The sequence below is a fragment of the Emydura macquarii genome, unplaced genomic scaffold, assembly GCF_026122565.2.
Source record: "Emydura macquarii macquarii isolate MOO-44397 ecotype Brisbane River unplaced genomic scaffold, CSIRO-AGI_Emac_v2 contig_1551, whole genome shotgun sequence".
In the NCBI taxonomy this organism is placed as follows: domain Eukaryota; kingdom Metazoa; phylum Chordata; order Testudines; family Chelidae; genus Emydura; species Emydura macquarii.
In genome coordinates, this window is record NW_027131688.1 from 4,461,716 (window position 1) to 4,480,048 (window position 18,333).

Sequence of the window (18,333 nt, forward strand, 5' to 3'; positions counted from 1 at the left end):
CAGCAATTTAGGTCCATCCTTCTCCAGAAGCGGCTTTGTTTTCTTGCCTGCTGTTTGCACACTTAGGCTCCATAGTTTGTTTAGAAAATAGTTTGCACAAACCACATATGAGCAGTGCAAGCTTCTGTGTTGATTTTTGTTTTAAATCAGGCTTGTTTCATTGAAGGCACTTGGTTTCCATGGCAATTTATAAAAGACGGTGGTTTGGTTTCTTCACTTCATTAGAACAGATGACTTAGTTGGGGAGGAAAGGTGTTCAAGTGGCCGCAAGCAAACTCCGATAAGCCTGTGTAATATGTAAGCCCAGGTTACACATCCTGGATAGTAATGCATGCAAAAGGAGACAGCATACAGTTATCTAGCATAGCCATGAGAAAATGAAACATAAATGTCTTAAACATCTTTGATCGAGGGTTATTCTCTAGGGGAGGTGACACCCAAAGGTGAAAGGGCCTACATTTATTTAATTCTATACTAAAAACCTTCTTGAAGGGAAAATAAACGCCAGCTCTTCACATACCCTGTTTACAGTGAGGTGTTGTTTTTCTCTCTCGCTCACTCTTTTTTTGGCAGGCCATTACGTTTCCATGGTAACAAGCAAACTATTCATTTGAAACAAAACCAGCCATGACTTTGTGCTTTGACAAGGATTTCTATAGGTCTTTTTTCAGAGTTCAACCAGATGATGCTGTATTTCTTATAGACCACAAAAGCACCTGATTCAGGTCTCTTTTACGCCAGATCGCTTTTCACATGTGGTTCATACTGACTTATGCTCCCATGATGCCTTTTATCCCCAGTGCTTTTTTATTATTATTTATTTATTTTTAATTTAATTATTTATTTTAACTTTCGAGTCAGTCAGTGGAGGAATCTTTGGTAGTTTGTTTTTAAATGTCCATTTTACAAAGACTCTTTCTTCATGCCAATGCCTGGTGAATCTTTCATAGCCTCTGCCAGGATAAGGTCACCTTTGATGACTTAAGACAGACATGAGGATGATAACTGGAAAAAGCCATATATGTGCTAATGTCCCAACAGCACCTCCTCGTAAATCTACAAAGAGTGGGGGGAAGGGGGGAAAAAAGTAGAATTAATAAGCTGTCTAATTAGACAATCAACAGTTTACCACATAAGGATAAATGGTACACTGACACTGCAGAGATTGAAAGATCCCATATGGACATGCAGAGACTGGAGGACAGGATAACTGGATGATATTTACTGATAAATAAGGAGTCCAAGCGCAACCCTATGCACTGGATCTGTGAGCAAAATAGTAAATGATCATGTAATTAAAGACTGCATCAAAAGCCTATGCACAAGGGGTGATGAACAAAGGCTGCACAGACAACCTACATTGGGGAATGTCCTCTTTTGAGTGTTTGGCTTTGCAACCTCCATGTTCTTTTAGCACAGTTGTGTGTCTATAATCTCTCTATCTATCTCCCTCCCTTTATTCAGTCAGATTCATCAGCAGGATAATGAAGATTTTTAAATACGTAATAATAAAAAATAAACAAATCTAGATACAGACATACATATATAATACATTTGGTTTATAAATTGTAAAAGAAAAGGAGCTCTTGGCACTTCTAAAAATAAGTATGTTCTTGATATCCAAATGTCTACTGTCTAGGGGTCAGATTCTGATATCCTGACTTCATTGGAGTACCTAACTATACGAACAGTTCCATTGACTTCAGATGGAGACCTATGGAGAACACCACTGATTGGTAGGAGGGGGACTATCAGAATCTGGCTCTAATATGAGGAAAACTAGTGTTCCTTTAGTATAGACCAGTTCCATTAAGTACACACATGCCTACTCTCCACAGCTACACATCAGTGTGCAATTTCATGGTTTTGGTCCATCTGAGTCCCATTTGGTTTTTATTCTCTTTGCTGCCATTACATTTTTTGAAAAACAGCATGCAATTCGGTATCTGGAGAGAGATATTTTGACTCCAGATTTGGGCTCCAAGAAAATCTTTAAACACCTCCAGCTTAACGGGGTAACATTGTGTTTAGTTTTCTGCATGACAGAGTCTGGTTTAAAACATGGCTCGCATTTACCGTGCTGGTGAGCGGTGTAAGTATCTAGCCTGCTCATCACACTGTTGGGAGGATGCACTTACTGTTGGCTGGCTGGTCTGTTTTCATACACTCTCCTTCCACAATTGATACATCGTCAATAGCAATATCACCTTCTATGCCAGGACCTCGGATCCCTTCAAAAATGAGCTACAACAAATAAATATATTAACAATATAATTAATTAACAAATTAATTATAACAAATAAATAATTAGCAATATAGGCAATTCATGACAAATAGAAAATATTCAGCTCTATTCACGGACACAAATGAATGTGGTATTAAAGAGCTGTATTTAATCACTCTCAATGTGCCTGCCATAATGTACATACACCTCTTCTGGTGCAAAAACACGGGACTGAATGCACAAATACCTGCACAGTTGTGGAGGAAGTGTGCCCGGCCCCCGAGTGTCCACAGGAGACACACGTGCTAGTGTGGCTTTAGAGCTATGGTCACAGTCAAAGTTGCTGTTCTGTAGCCTTGGGGAATTGATTACTTCCCTAACCAGGCTCCAGTGGAGGTCTCCAGTTGTGTGTTGCGGGCAGGATTTGGCCCATCCTGAGGGAATGAAACAGGGTGAAGACATATATTTCTGCCCAGAGAGGATGATGTGTTACAATACTGCATAATATTTGAGATTGTACTGTAATGCTGCCGCTCCGCTGAATGGCAGCTGATGTGATGTCCAGAGCCTTGCAGGTCAGCTTCCCAGTAAAGGAGAAATCATTAGTGCAGAGTCAGGGCATATGTTAGCTGTAACTTGCTTTATATACAAGGTGTTATGGTTGTCTGGCATCAGACAGTAAAGGCATTTCACATAATGTGCCATGAAAAAGGGAAGGGTTAGCTAGTTCTACAACAGGCTTAAACTTGAGTATGCCCTTTGAGGGCGATCTACACCTTACCGTTACTAACATCAGCAAATCCTAGCATGGGGAAATCAGAACTCTGATGAAGGAAAGGGGTTGTCTAGGGCTTTTGTCTCATATGTCCCTGGTCACTTAAGGCAAATAACTAGGAGCCTCAAACTGGGAAGAACTGGAGTTAGGAAGAACTGTGTGTACACTTGACCATGTTCCAGGGGAAGACATGAAGGTGTCTTCGTTAGACAGGGTCCAAGGAAACCCCTGGGTAAGATGAGATCAGTGGTTCACAACTTTTCCCAAATCAGTCCCGCCCATCACATTTCCATACTGCGAGACCCGTCTCATAGAGCTGGGATCAAGCTGGGATCCCCTTGCTACTCAGCAATATGGAAAGGACAGGGGGGTCCTAAACCCCTGGCACATGGTTGCATCTGCCACTGAAGGTCATGACCCCCAGTCTGAGAGAATCTATGGAACAGGTTGGTGTTGTATTTAGCCTTTCCTATTGTGAGGTTCCAGGGGGTCACATGGACGCTCATTCACTCACTCGAATGGTTCTCTTTCACTTGAAGTTCAGCCAGGGTATGTGGGTGATGGCTAGCTGGCTGAGACAAACCTAAGAAAACATTCTTTGCAAGTCACTGGAGGACATGACTGATGTAATGTCAGAACCATTGATTAATGGGGTATATGTCAGTCATGTTTTTCCCAGGTTCATACACTGGAGGGGCCTGGCTGGAGACTGGTTTCTCAGGTGTCAACAGCACTTCCCGTTATTGCTTTGGTAAAGGAAACGAGGAAATGCCAGCTCAAAGATGAATAGAGGAAAGGCTATACCCATCCTTGTGATGGTTAGCAGCGCTCCAGTGTAGCTGTTACTCCTTGTTTTCAGGGCACCTCGAGAAAACAATCCGACTTGGTCCAGTGTGTTCTCAGAATACGAGAATGGTGAGCTCCAACCAAGGAAAGTATGTGGTTGAGGAAAGAAGAGAGCAGCATTGTGGGAAATCTCTATTACTTCAGCTTTATTATCCCAGTTTGGAGATGTGTAGCTTGTAGCAAGGACAATACTAATATTTGCCATCATGCCTGTTATTAATGATGGTTCGGATTACTTCAGTACTGTAGAAACATGTTCTTTCCCGTCCCCACATTGATATGATTCCAGTGCTGCCAGGCTGCTGATTTAATAAGGTTTGCAGAAGAAGGAACCCATTTGGTGTTGCAGAAAATGTACTCAACAGCAAACTTCAAAGTCTTTCTACAGAGGTGAAGGGGATAATGCAAGAAATATATTTTGCAAGCAATCACATTCACAGAGCTATCCTTTTGTGTCCTTTTGAAATGCTTTCAGTTAACAGAGAAGACAAGTTTTTAACTTTTATCTACCACAATATATGCATGAAATTCAATGAACAGTAAATGGAAACTCTGTGGCAGTGATACAGAAATTAACTCTTGAAGATAAGGTCTTTTGGAAGAAATTTAGTTCTGTTTGGAGTAATACACCTGAATTGCATTTAGTAATAATCTAATGACATTATGGATGTATTGAGAACATTTGGCCGGATTCTGCTGTCATTGATTTCCGCAGTAGTTTTACCATTGGTTTAATGGGGCACAGGATCAAGCCTATCGAAGTTCTTTTGACATGTTCCATGTTTTCTTTGCTCATTAATACAGTCCAGTCAGTGTAATTCAATTAGAATGAGTAGCTTTTATTACAAATGTCCAGCAAGTCCTCAATTCCCAATGAAACAGTGTCCTGAATCTTGCAAGAGGTGCTCAGCACCAGGCATGGATGGGTACAGCCATATAATTAATATTCAAGGACTATGGTATGCCAGAATACAGGATCACAAGACATTGTGCTGTACAGAAGCAGATTTTACTTTCTTTATTGTAGTTGATTGCATTTCTCATGCCCTTGGCAGTAGACACATTTCCTACATTTATTAAGCCAAATGTACACCCTAGGCTATTGACAGTGCAGCGTTAAATTGGCAGGGCTTGGGAATGTGTTTAAAGCTGACTGGTGTGCCTGAAGTCACACTGCAAGTTCTGCGTATGCAATGCTAAACAAACTTGAAAGCAGTGGCTGATTCCATTGTTATTTTACTGAAGTGTGCTATTGTAGGTTAATTACTGTAACAAGGCAGGCCTTAGTGTAACCAGGAACAGTAATTGGGAAAACAGCAAGGTTTTCCATTTTTAGTCCACTGTCTGAAAACAGTTTTTCCAGTAATTACCCGCCCGTCACATTTTTCTCCACTCCAACTCTGATAATGGAAAGTATTCAGCTTGAAAGGAAAATATCTTTCTCCTCTTCCCCAAAGTGCTGCTCACCCTCCCTCCGCCTAGCAGACTCTCTGTAACCTATCAACTGGATTTAAAGTCAAATCTCTCCTGGTAATGACAAGCACAGCTTCAAGACACCAAGGACTCCACAAAAACACAATAGGGTGCATTTAATTAAAATCTGCTTTTGGCAAGAAGCTGCATAGGTTTCAAAGACAGTCCACTATTAGCCAGGTTGGCCGCTTGCTCCACACAAATTACAGCAGAGGAGTATTGGCAATGCATGAAGCAGAGTCTAGCGTGCAGCTCATCGTTAACTGGCAGGATGTGCCAGATGATCAAAATCCCCTACCAGTCTCTAGTGAAAGCTATTATCTGTGCCCATGTAATTTTACACAGCTGTTGTTAGAAATGCTGCATTTAGCAGAAGAATAGCAGGGCTTACAAATATACTGAAGGCTACTTTACTCTCTTGACAAGTAAAATGGAAACTATTCCTTATATTGTCCCATCGATCCACAGTGTCTCAAAGGGAATTTAGCTTTTAATTGCTTTTTCAGATAGATGCCAGATTAGGCTTACTTCCCTGGAGAGACTCCTGAATAGAGGTAGAAATAAGACCAATCAAAATCCCAACACCAAACACTCCCAAACCTTGCAGACACTTCAACGTGGATCTAAATGTTGACGATCCCTAATTGGAAGCAATTATGCAGTGGGGCCCAACTTTTATCCTTCATCTTTTCTAGCCTTTTATTCTCAAGGCCCAAGTAACAATTGTAGCACAGCTTTGGAGTTTATTGCCCACATTTCACTCGGGTCTAAGAGGATGATGTTCTCAGCATGTTTCTAGCAGCCAAAACTCAAAATAAGAAAAAATGCTATCATTACTGGCATCCCAATGGCAATGAAGCCACATCCATAGCCCTAGAGATGGCCGTCCATTCAAGTTGAGGAACATGACATGCATCTTAAGGATGCTTGTACCGGCAACACCTGTGCTGTACCTGTTCTGGAGGTTTTTCGACTTCCTCTGTAGCGTGGGGCCATGGGTCACTTGTTGGTGGATTCTCTGTGCCTTGAAGTCCTTAAACCATGATTTGAGGACTTCAGTAACTCAGACATAGGTTAAGGATCTATTATAGGAGTGAGTGGATGAGGTTCTGTGGCCTGTGTTGTGCAGGAGGTCTGACTAGATGATCATATTGGTCCTTTCTGACCTTAAAATGTATGAGTCTATGAGAAACAAAGAATTTAATTCCCCAGAGCAGCCTGTCCATCTTTCTCAGTCTGTCAGTCTGTTCCAGGCACTAAAATTCACTGGTGTGCTTGCGTGTGCTATTTGTTTATTTATTGACGGATCAATCCTTTAATGTAAAAGATTCATTTGTTTCTGAAGAATTAAATGAATCAAGCTCATTACTCTGGACTAAATCACAACAGAGGTGTATAATCTTGCCTGATTTTGGATAACGTCCAAAGCAGTAAATTAGGGTGATAAGGTGGGTGAAGTAATATCTTTTATTGGACCAACTTCTGTTGGTGAGAGCGACAAGAGAGATACGAGGATTAGAGCTTACACAGAGCGCTTCAAGTCACCCGAAGAAGAGCTCTGGGCAAGCCGAAAACTTGACTCCCTCACCAACAGAAGTTGGTCCAATAAAAGGCATTACCCTCACCCATCTTGTCTCTCTAATATCCTGGGACCGACACAGCTACAACAACACTGCATAAAGCAGTAAATGCTAGTTGATACAGGTAATCCAGGTACAAAAGAAAGTCACATTAAAACAGACACAGCCATTAACTGAGCATTTAAACTTTGTACATTGCAATTTTTGGGGGGTCAAAAACTGAAAAAGATTTTAAAGATTAAAGATTTTCAAAAACAGCAGAAACTTGACATGAACATTTACATTTAGTGGAAAACCCAATTTTCTCTTGAAAAAAGTTGAGATGGAAAAATTTTGACAAGGTCTAAATATGACATTTCTGGTACTAGTCTTCCTGGGCATGCGTTTTTTCATATACCTAATAAAAATAAACAAAACACCCTGTAACAAACAAATCAACCAACAAAACAAAAATGAGCAAACAAAAATACTCCATGCAGAGTTTCAACCTAAAAAGAGAGAAGCATCAGAGACCTAATGAAGCCCACTAAGAATTTTGCTAGTGGTATCGATTTTACATGGAAGGCATTCATATAGTAGGGTGGTGGCTGGCAATATGAAACTCTAAGAGAGACAAGAAGAGGTTACTCATTTTGTGTAGTGACTGCTGTTTTTTGAGATGTGAGTCTAGAGTGAGGTGGAGTGGCCTTCCTCTGACACTGACAGAGAGGACCACTCCCCACCCCTTGGTGGGTGGAGCCAGGCCAGGCCCATCTCTTGCACCAGAAGCAGAGGGGTGGGACAGGAAGTATAAGAGGCGGGGCCTCCAGCTCAGTTGACAGAGAGCCAGGGAAGGAGTTGGATGTCACAGCTTTGCTTCTGGCCCCTGAACCAGGGACTGAGCTGTACCAACCCCTGCCTCTGGAGGAATGCCTCGAGGAGCTGCTGCCTGGCAAATACTCTGAAGAGTTGCTAGAATTGCCAGCTGCCGAGTACCCCAAGGAACCTGAGGGCCTGTCAGCAACGAAGCCCTGTGAGCAGATAAGGTTAGGAGGTAGCCAAGGGACCAGACATTAGTCCAGCTGTGTTGCTGAAACCATGGTCAGCATGGTTGATATACAACATGCAGGATACGTTGTCGGTCAGGACCCTGATTAATTTGCGCCTGATAAGGGATAGGAAAGGAAGGTAGGCATTCCTGCCAGCCCTGAGTGCCAACAGATTGATGTTGAGACTGGTTTTCTGAGCTGACCAACTGCCCTGAGTCATGAGGACATTGAGACGAGTTCCCCATCCCAATACTGAAATGTTTGTTGTTAAAAGTTACCGATGGAAGGGGGCAAGAAAAAGGAATGCCTGCGCAGATATTGAGTTGGTCTTTCCACCAGTTCAGGGAATTCCTCACTTGTGGAGAAACCATCAGCTGTCTGTCCAAGGTGTCTCTGACTGGCAAATAGGTCATTCTGAGCCAACTCTGGAAAAGTGGAGGAATAGCCTCGCATGATCGGTCACAATGGTACAACCTGCCATGTGCACCAAGAGCTGAAGACAATTCCTTATTGTGGTCTGAGGGCTCCCTTGAATTGCCCATACCAGATCTGACAAAGTTAGAAATCTGTCTAAGGGAAGGTAGTCCCTGGTTGTCAATGAGTCCAAAGATTCCCCAATAAATTGTAACTTCTATAGAGGAGTTCATGGGCATTACATTCAGCTGGAGACCCAATTCCTGGAATAGATCAGGGGCTGTCTGATGGAAGACAGCACTGTTTCATCGGAGCAGCCCTTGAGTAGCCAGTCATCAAGGAAGTCACGGGAAGATTAGGATTGCTTCTTGGTGGAAGTAAGCAACCACTATCAACAGGACCTTTTAGAAAACTCTTGGTTCCAAGGAAAGGCAGAAGGGAAGCACTTAGTACTGGAAATGTTCCTGACCTATAATGGAGCGTAGGTACTTCCTGTGTGATGGGTGTATCATTATATGAAAATAGGCATCTTGTAGATAGGGGACTAGTTTTTGGCCGTCATTCTCCCATTAAGGAATTATAGCTGCCAGAGTTGTCATCCTGAACTTTGAGACTTTACAAACTAGTTTAGAAGTCTTAGATCCAAGATTGGTTTCCATCCACCATCCTTCTTTAGCACAAGGAAAGATTTCGAGTAAAACCCTTTGCCCTTGGTGGGGTGGAGGAACTGGTTCTATTGCTCCTAATCAAAGGAGAGTTCACTTCTTGTCTCAATAAAAGCTCGTAAGAGGGGTTCATGAAGAGGGACAGGGAAAGGGGCTGGAAGGGAGGGCGTGACATCAAATGGATTGTAGAGCCCATTATTATGACCCCCATGACCTACTTGTCTGTAGTGATCCTCCAACATGAGTGGAGAAGGCCAATGGGTACTGCTGTAAAACCAGAAGTGCAGGAGGATTTGAACCCTTAACCAGCCTATCAAAACTGTTACTTTGATGATTGCTGGGTGGTCTTGGAGGGAGGGTATGCAGCTCTTTTTCTCTGGGGGGGTGGGGTTCAGAAGATCTATGGAATCCAGAAAAATGAGCAGGATGTGATCTCTGGACAGTCTGTGACCCATATTAAACCCTCTTTTATTTGTAGGTGTATATATGCCCAGGGATTGTAAAGTAGCCCTAGAGTCCGTCAGTGTGTGCAAGGACTTATCTGTAGTCTCCAAGGAAAGCCTATGACAGTTAAAAGGGGAGGTCCTCCATGGTGTTCTGTACTTCTCTCAGAAACCCCAAGAGTTGGAGCCATGATGCCTACACATAACTACCACTGGGGGATGGACCTGGCAGCATGTAAGGATGCTTGAATAGCGGTTCTGGCCAATAACTGGTCCTCAGAAAGAATGGACTAGAATCACTCCCTATGATCCTGTGGCAGATGTTTAATAAAGGTTGTGAATCTATTATAGTTTGTATCATTATATTTGGCTGTGACTGTCTGGTAGTTTATGATCCTGAATTACAGGGCTGCTGATGAGAAGGACTTTCATCCACGAGATCCAGTCTCTTTTGATCTTTGTCACAGGGGGTAAACTTGGAACAGTTCTGCCTAACCTGCTCATTTACCACATCCAGCACCAGAATCAGAATCCTTAGGGGGGACATAATATTTCTTGTCCACCCACTTACCTGTTGGCAGAATAGTGGCAGGTGTTTGCCACATAGTCTTAGCTGGATCCAGGTGTGCCTCAGGAATGAGTAATGCCATCCTGGAGGGTGTTGCTGACTACAGAATATCCAGGATTTTGTGCTGTGAGTCCTTGACCTATTTGAGTGGAATTTGAAGAGTGTCAGCCACCCCCTATGAGATCTTGAAATTGCCGTAAATCATCAGCCATGGAAGGTGGTGGAAGGGTCTGGCTGGGGAGGACAGGACAGTAGGTGAATTGCTGTCAACAAACAGCCCTGGGGTCCCAGTATGGCCATTGGGGGGGCCCATACAGGAGTGGGGAGTTCATGCAGGGTGATGATGAGTGTGAACTTCCCCCTGACTGTTAAAAATGAGTTCCTGAAAGCTTATGGTGCAGAACTCTGCACAGAAATAGAAAAGGCTGACTAGAAGTCTCCTTCAACCTCTTCCAGTGGAGGAGCACCTACAGAAAAGGGTGAAGAGTCCCATGGTGTCAGAGGACAGTGGTCTGGGGATCGAGAAGATGCTCAGTACCCATGAGAAGTGGGGATTCTGGTTCCTCTGTTACGGGCTGCTCCTTTGTTTATCTGAACTCTCTTGGTACCAAGTAGGGGATCAGTACCGACACGGTAGCTGAGGACATGGTCATCGAAGCTGACAGTACGTTGATGGTGGGAGTAGCGACGTAGACACCAGTGGTTTCTGGTGCCATTGCTTGCTTGGTACCATGGGTGCTGAATGCGTAGGAACTTGTTCTGATAGTGGGCATGAATCTGACGGCACCAGTCCAGAAAGCCCATGCTTGCCCTCCTTGTCCCTGGTAGAGGGAACAGAGACCTTGTTGGAGCCATGTCTCCCCTTTGAGCTCCAGGACTTTGTAGCCCTGTTGGTACCAGAGGAGTCCATCTTAAATTAAATAGCACTGAGTCGAGAGGTCAAGGCTTCAAAGAGAGACCATAGATCTCACAGGGACCTGGATGTTTTCAGAGCCGGCTTGTTAAGATAAGAGTCCATGCTCCTCTTTTTGGAAATCTTTGCTGAAGTCTCTTAATTCTTCCCCTTCCTGCAGTGGCACTGGGTCTGTCTGGAGACAGCTGCTTGAAGGGACCATTCCATCATCAACAATCTGAGTTTAATATCCCTGTTCTTCCTTGCCTTGGACTTGACGGCCAGGCCGAAGTTGCACTTCTGGAAGATGTGGGACTCCCACAAGCCACGGACACATTAGAGTGGCTTCACTAATAGGATATAACCTCTCAGCAGGAGTGACAGCATTAGAAACCTGGCGAGCTGGGCATGCACTTGACAGAAAAAATAAATCTCCATGAGGGGAGACAGAAGAGTAAAACAATCCTCCCAGTACTTTATCTCTAAGTAACTATAACTCTACTGAATCGCAACACGTACACCTCCTCCAGTGCACTAAATGCCCCAATAACAACTATGTGGGTGAAACCAGACCATCACTCCACTCTCGAATGAACTCGCACAGGCAAATGATAAAAGATAAAAACATCACACCTCCTGAGGTAGAAACCTTTTCACAAAGCAATCACTCTATATCTGACCTATCAGTCCTCATCCGCACAGGAAACCTGCACAACACCTTCAAAAGATGAGCCTGGCAGCTTAAATTCGTTACTCTGCTACACACTAAAACTCATGAACTGAACAAAGAGACTGGATTTATGGCTTCTTATAATGATCTTGTAACCCACTAACTCCTTTTTGTCCTAGGACTGCAGAGGTTAACAGGCCACTCTATGTTGAGTGATCCCTTACAGTATGTGCTAACTACTTTGGCTAAACAATGGGTTCCACCTTGTATTTTGCTGTGACCCTGAGCATTGCTTTCCCAGAGCTGAAGAAGAGCTCCGTGTCGCTCAAAAGCTTGTCTCTCACCAGCAGGAGTTTGGCCAAAAAAAGATATCACCTCACCAATTTAGTCTCTCTCCAATTTTACTAACAACTAACTAATCTTAACAAACAACTGCAGAGAAATAGAATACAAGGTAGCCCAGGGTGGACACACGAAGGTACTGTTGCAGGCCAAGGCAGCTGAGAAGGAACTGTGGGCAGTTCGCTTGCGCATGGCCTCAGCATCCGGCACAAGGAGGCAGAGGGTGCATGTTTGGGCTGAAGAGACACTGCTCATGGAAAATCTCTGATCCAGGGCTCGAGAAAGCCATGCACACCTGCGGTGAGCTCCCATAGGGACATGACCTGAAGAAGGCCTTGTTTTGGTAATATGGCCCACTTCCCCCTCCCCCACCCAAACCCAAGAAAAGAAACGAGGAAACCACGGAAAGAGGAAGAGCATTTTCCATTCATCTGAGTAAGCCGTGACCAGGAATGGGAGCAGGATTTAGCTGACATTTGCAAACTTGGTTGCCGAAAATTAGGCACCTCAGCCCATATACAAGCTCCTAAAGTTAGTCTTAGGGAGACTAATTTCCAAACACACTGAGCAACCAGTGAAACCAAGGGGAGCCATGGGCGCTCAGCAATGCTGAAAGTCAAGCCCCTCATTACAATTTGACATATGGGTTTAGATGTCTACCTGGAGGCACCCGCGTTTGAAAGCATTCGGTGTATTGGCCTGGGATGAGGGGTTACTCTAAGGACGATGTTTGTCAGCCCCGGTTAGAGATGCGAAAATGGACTGAACATCCTTGGCAGCATCCACAGGGGAAAAAAAGCAAAACAGACCATAAAAAGGACAGGCAGGATGAGCTGTGGATGCAAGTTCGCTAACTCTACTGATTTCAATGGCGTCCCCGGTTTAATGGCGCTATGTCGATTTACCGCCAGGCATGGCTATTGACAACAGCTGAGGATCTGGAAGATTGGCTTGAGCCCTGTCCTATTCAATGTTGGAAGTTCTTCCTGCTTCCAGCTAAAAGAACCATTTTGGAAACAGATCTTTGTGTGCGCCAAACTATGCTACATATTGCAGCAGGGGGCTCTAAAGCAGCGTAAGACGACGTTGGTCACGGTGCCCCTACTGAAACGTGGCTGGCGAGCTGTTATGGCACAGACAGCAGGTAGCGGTTCATTATTATATGTTCTATTCTCATTTTACTTACCATTAAATAAATGATTTGGTTATCTGAGAGACAAGGGGGGTGAAGTAATGACTTTTATCAGACCAACTTCTGCTGGTGAGAGAGAGAAGCCTGCAAGCCATACAGGCTTCAGGTTGTTTAACCGACAGAATAAGCATTACATAAAGACTGGTTCAAAGCATTCATAATCCTCTAATCTCTGCAACAGGAAGGCTTTGATATAGGATAGGTGGACTGGGAAAGTGTAAAACATATCTAGGAATAAATTAACCTATTAACCAGTTTTGATGTCTGTGTCGACGTGTACAGTTTCTGCAGGCAAAGATTATTTTCAGTTCATTCCCCTTAAATTTAACTATAAAACAATACAAAACTTGTGAACTCAGTGGCTATGGATCTTTCTTAAACTGGTAACAAATATTTCTGTGATGCCCCTCTGTCTACAGTTTGGCAGAACAATGCTGAAAGGCAAGGGGGTAATTACCAGTTAGTTAGCACAGGGGCATAGGCAGGTTGAGAATATCTTCCTCCTTTTAAAGAAATAGAAGGAAAGTGAGGTGCACTGGAACCAAGACTGGATCCAATAGCTTCTCTTTTTGGGAAATGTAGCAATGAGATGCTCTTATAATCACTGTTCAGATACTGCAATGAACACTAACATTGTAAAACAACATATATAACAGTAACTTTATAGGAACCAATATTGACAATTCTTGTTGGTGTTTGGAATAGTCCTTAAAGCTCCAGCCCCGGGAGTCATGTGATTATCTGAGACTCTCACTTTAAAAAATTGTAATGTAAAATGCACTTGGTATGGACGTTCAGGGCCACTTTCTACTAACATGCCAGAAATGATCGTTGTGACAATGGGAGCTAGTCAAACTGACCTCAGAGTTACATGCCATGTGACAGGCAAGCTTAATAGATCAAAAAACATCCATGAAAAACATCAAATAGCCCTTCATCACATTCAGCTGAGCATTTAAGTAAGGCTAGGGAAAAATCAAAACTAAAGTTGAAAAAACAGTGTTGAAGGCATTTGCATGTCCGAGGTTTCAAAAAAGAAAAAGCAATTTTTCATTTATTCAATATCTTTCACAGTTTTTATTTTACAGAAAATGTTTCTAAATTTTTTTGTTTTATCAGATTTTCAATGTTTTGGATCCTCTTTCCTCCTCTTCTTTTCTCTTTCTTTTTCCATTGAAAAATGGAAAAGTAGTAAAAAACAAAAATATAACCCAGAGATGATAAACACAAAAATAAAAACCAAAACAGACACATTTTTCAGTTTTTATGTTTGTTGAATAAAACCTGAACATTAAAAAAGACAATTTTCTGTGTGACAAAAGCCATGTTCCCATGAAAAATGCTTTCATTAAAAAATTTCAACCACCTCTCCCCATATGAGCATCTCAGTGCTGCCAGATGGGTTTTCATAGTTAGTATATGTGCCATTATATGTGACCATCACGGGACTGTGTGACTGATACAAAGCCTGATTTTGTCCTTCTTGTTCACGCTGGATGATACTTTCATCTGCAAGTAGTTCCACTGAAATCAAAGGAACGACTCATCTAGTAAGGGACTGTGCAGCGCTGGCTCGCAGAATCAGGCCCACAGAGACGTATGGGAATTGAAAGTCAGGAACATTTAAACTGTAATCCCAGCTCTGCTACAGGTTCAATGGATGACCTTGGCCAAATCACCTAGCCTCCCTCATCCTCAACTACCCTCAGCCCCCCTTTTCTGGCTTGTCTCCTGCTGCTTTCAAGTAAACTCCACTCTCCGTATTACCAAAGCCACTGGAAACCGTGACACCACTCTGGTCTTTCTTCTGTTTGCCCAGAGACCCTTCGGTTGTCTGCTGGACCCCTTCAATATGGGTTTTGATCTCTCTAGTCAACAAAGAATCCCCATCCTCCTCCTTGCTTGTACCCTCTTGGACTCCTGCCTCTCCATCTTTTCTCCCGATTGCGCCTCTCCTCCCCCTGCCCCCAGTCCACGCTGGTGTCCCTCAGTGCTTTGTCCTTGGACACACCCTTCTCTTTGCCTTCTGGGCGACCCCATCCACTCCCACAGCTGGCAATACCATTTTTGTACTGCTGTCTCACCCCAGCCTTTCCCTCCTGGTGTGGGCCTGCACCGCTGCTTGCTTGGCTGGTAACTCCCTCTGGACATCCCAGCGTCATCCTGAACGGAACACAGAAAACTCAACTCACCTTTCCTCCCCAGCTCCCCCTTCTGCTGCACAGCTGATGACTCCAATGTTCAGGTTTGCCCCCTTGTCATATATGGAGCCTATTCTCCTACTTTCCAGCTGATGCCAAATCCTGGCAGCTCTTCCTCTACTATAACGTCTACCCCTTCGCCCCCATCCCTGCTGCTGAAACTTCTCCCAGTCCTCCCTCATCTGTCACCTGCAGATGTGAAATCACTTCCACTTTGTCTTCCCTGTTCTCTTCCTACCTCCAACCCCATCTGGAGTGCAGACGCTGAATTGTTTTTCTCTCCCTCTGCTCAGTCCACATCACTCCCCTGAACCTCTTTGCTGACTCCCACTGCCTTACACACCACATCCACTCGGAGGCACTTGAAGTCAATAGCAAAACTCTGCTTGACTTTGGTATTTAACCCTGTGTCCTGGCTTCCCCTCCTCACAGTCTTTGTTCCACCAACATTTTCTGATTTATTGCATGTCATCCTTCTCCCATTGTTTTCTGCCCATCTTCTTCCATGCTGCCTTTTATATGCTGGGAACAGCCTCTGGGAGCACGGGCCCCAAACAACTTCCCTTCTATCGCTGCCCCTTACTCGTGAAAAGAAAAAATCAGGGTCAGGATCAGTAAGAGCCCAGTATATATTCAGGAGAGCAGATGTGGAGGTGCATACCTTTTGGAACCCAGAACAATTCTGCCTAAACTTCCTCGAAGAGTAGGATACCGCCAGCTTTAAAGACACATAGTTCTGTTGTGCATCTCTTATGCTGGAGAGGAGTTTCTCACTCAAGCAGCTCTATTAAGTTTACTGGGCCCATTCATGTCACCAGCCGCTCATCCATGTGATTATGGATTGCAGAGTTGGGCCCATAAAAATCACACACTTTGGCAAAAACCGGTACGTATCTCATGATCAAGTCAACCACAAGGTTCGTGAAAACCTGCAGCAAGCTGTGTAATTCTAATGAATGCAGTGTGTATCTTTGCAAAGTCAGGAGTTTTCTACAGGGATTACTGCTACTTTGTCACCTAATTGTTAGCAAAGATTTCAGAGATCATTTCTTTTTCTGTGGAGAAAGCATAAGTTTCTAGGGACCTTATTGTGTATATCGCTCCTTGGTCCCCAGACAAATTACACAAACTTTCTATTGAAGTTCCTCAGCTAAATAAACCCCCATGTTTTACATAGACGGATAACATTTTTCCCAGCTAAAAACAGGTTACTCTTCCAGCTAGTAAGCTGGCATTCTGTCATTAAAGCATGCATTGTTAACCTTTGTGATCTGCACCTATTCATAACAGTGAAAGCAATTATCTGTCCATAAAAGCAGCTTTCAGAGCTGAAATGAAGCTGTGAAATGCTGTGTCAAAAAAGCAGGAGAAGTGTAAACGGGCCCCTGGCTTGACGCCCCAATCAGTGTCAAAGAGAACGTTCTATCTCTGGTGTGTGCAGCGAGTATCTTTACTCTCCTCTGTCTCACCTGAAATGAAGTGGTTGGGTGTATATTAACCCGGGCTTGATTCCAGTGTTGTCCTTTATTCCCACTTGAAGACCATAATGGGTTTTCTATTGCCGTCTGTCCCTTTAACCGCAGGTAAACGTTCAAGCTTCCTACAAAAACCCAGTAACAATGTTAGTCAGTTTGGTTCTTTTGCACAGATGCTTTCATGATGAGCGAATGATGAGGCAGAGCTGGATGGAATGAGATGCTGGAAGGATTATTTCCCACAGCACCCCACCTGCACTAGGACAAAGTTACTGGGCACTTGAGATCTATTTGTATTAGTCCCATTGCTTTCCATTTCCCGATGGCTGGTCTTTAACTCCACCCTGGATGGCTGTAGCTGTTCACCACATATTCAAAAGAGTTAAACTCTTTCAGCTTGCCAAAATCCAAGATTGCTGCAGCTTCCAGGATGGAAGCCACAAAAGCAATGAAACACTCCTCCCAATGTACAGAGGGGGGATTCATCTGCACAACTCCCAAAAGCACAGACAGGAGAACAGGTTTCCGGGAGGAAAGAGAGGAAGTTTTCAGCATGGCATCTTCTACCTTAAGTGCAGACAACCCACCTGTGAACTCCTTATCTAGTAACTAAATTGCAGTGGTGTCCCAACCCAGTCACCTAACAAGTCCTTATTATACCTCATTTATACGGATTGATTTGACCAGCATGTTGTGTGAACGAAAGTCTGTCACAAGCCCTGGCTATCTGCAGCTCCCCTCTCTCTGCAGCGTACGGGCCGCCCTTCACTTCCACTGAGTAGCACTTTACTCTGTGAGCAGCTCCGAAGGTTTCCCTGGGAAGATTCACGGAGAAAGTTCCTACCCAGCGTGAGCACAGAAGACAAAAAACACCCCTGTGAGATATCAGAGGATATACCACATACTGTATCTCCTGGATGGCTACATTAGCGATGCATAGAGAGACAGGCAGATATAATGATAGGAGCCTAGATAGGTATAGCTGCAAGTATTTGGGTGCCAAAGTTGTACACTTTGAAATCCACATTTTTTTATCTGGTTTCTTCTCTTGCCAGGGACCTACCTCGGGGGGTAGAAGACTTTGTTCCAATCTGGTTTATTCCCTCACTGTGAATAACCAGTACAGCTAATCCCCGAAATCCAGGGAGTTCTGCTCAACAAACCATAGTAAAGCCATGTCCCAGGTCTTTGTTAATAGTGCTCAGCTGCGTGCAGATTGCAGCACAGACACTCCGGGCAACAGGTAACAGTCTGTCTTGACACTTTGCATCCCCTCTCTCAGCTATTTTCTCTTTCCCATACTCCTCCCTTAGGTATTCTTTATTCATTCTGTCTTTTTTTTTCCTGCCATAGCAAGTGACAAAATCGTAAATGTCACACCGGGTTTGGGAGGGTTCAGGAAGTCACGGATTTCATAGACTCGGTTCATGTTTCTCATGCTCTTCCCATCAGACACAGCCTTCTCCAGCTGCCAGAAAGCTGGGGGTGTTCTTTATATTCCAGCCTTTTTTTTTAAAAAAATCCTTTTTGCCTTGATTTGAAAAA

At 43.7% G+C, this 18,333-nt stretch overlaps 1 protein-coding gene across 2 annotated transcripts in view; it reads right to left on the reverse strand.

Annotated features, from left to right (window-relative positions):
- Positions 1-265: 265 nt before the first annotated feature.
- Positions 266-18,333, reverse strand: part of MDGA2 (MAM domain containing glycosylphosphatidylinositol anchor 2) — a 628,431-nt gene continuing 610,363 nt past the window's right edge. For both annotated transcript variants that reach the window (XM_067554719.1, XM_067554718.1), the window contains exons 15-17: positions 16,783-16,913; positions 2,139-2,244; positions 266-1,056 (exon numbers count right to left, since the gene is read on the reverse strand). In XM_067554719.1, the coding sequence (XP_067410820.1) occupies positions 968-1,056; positions 2,139-2,244; positions 16,783-16,913 (326 nt within the window). In that variant the 3' untranslated portion in view covers positions 266-967. The remainder of the gene's footprint in view (positions 1,057-2,138; positions 2,245-16,782; positions 16,914-18,333) is intronic.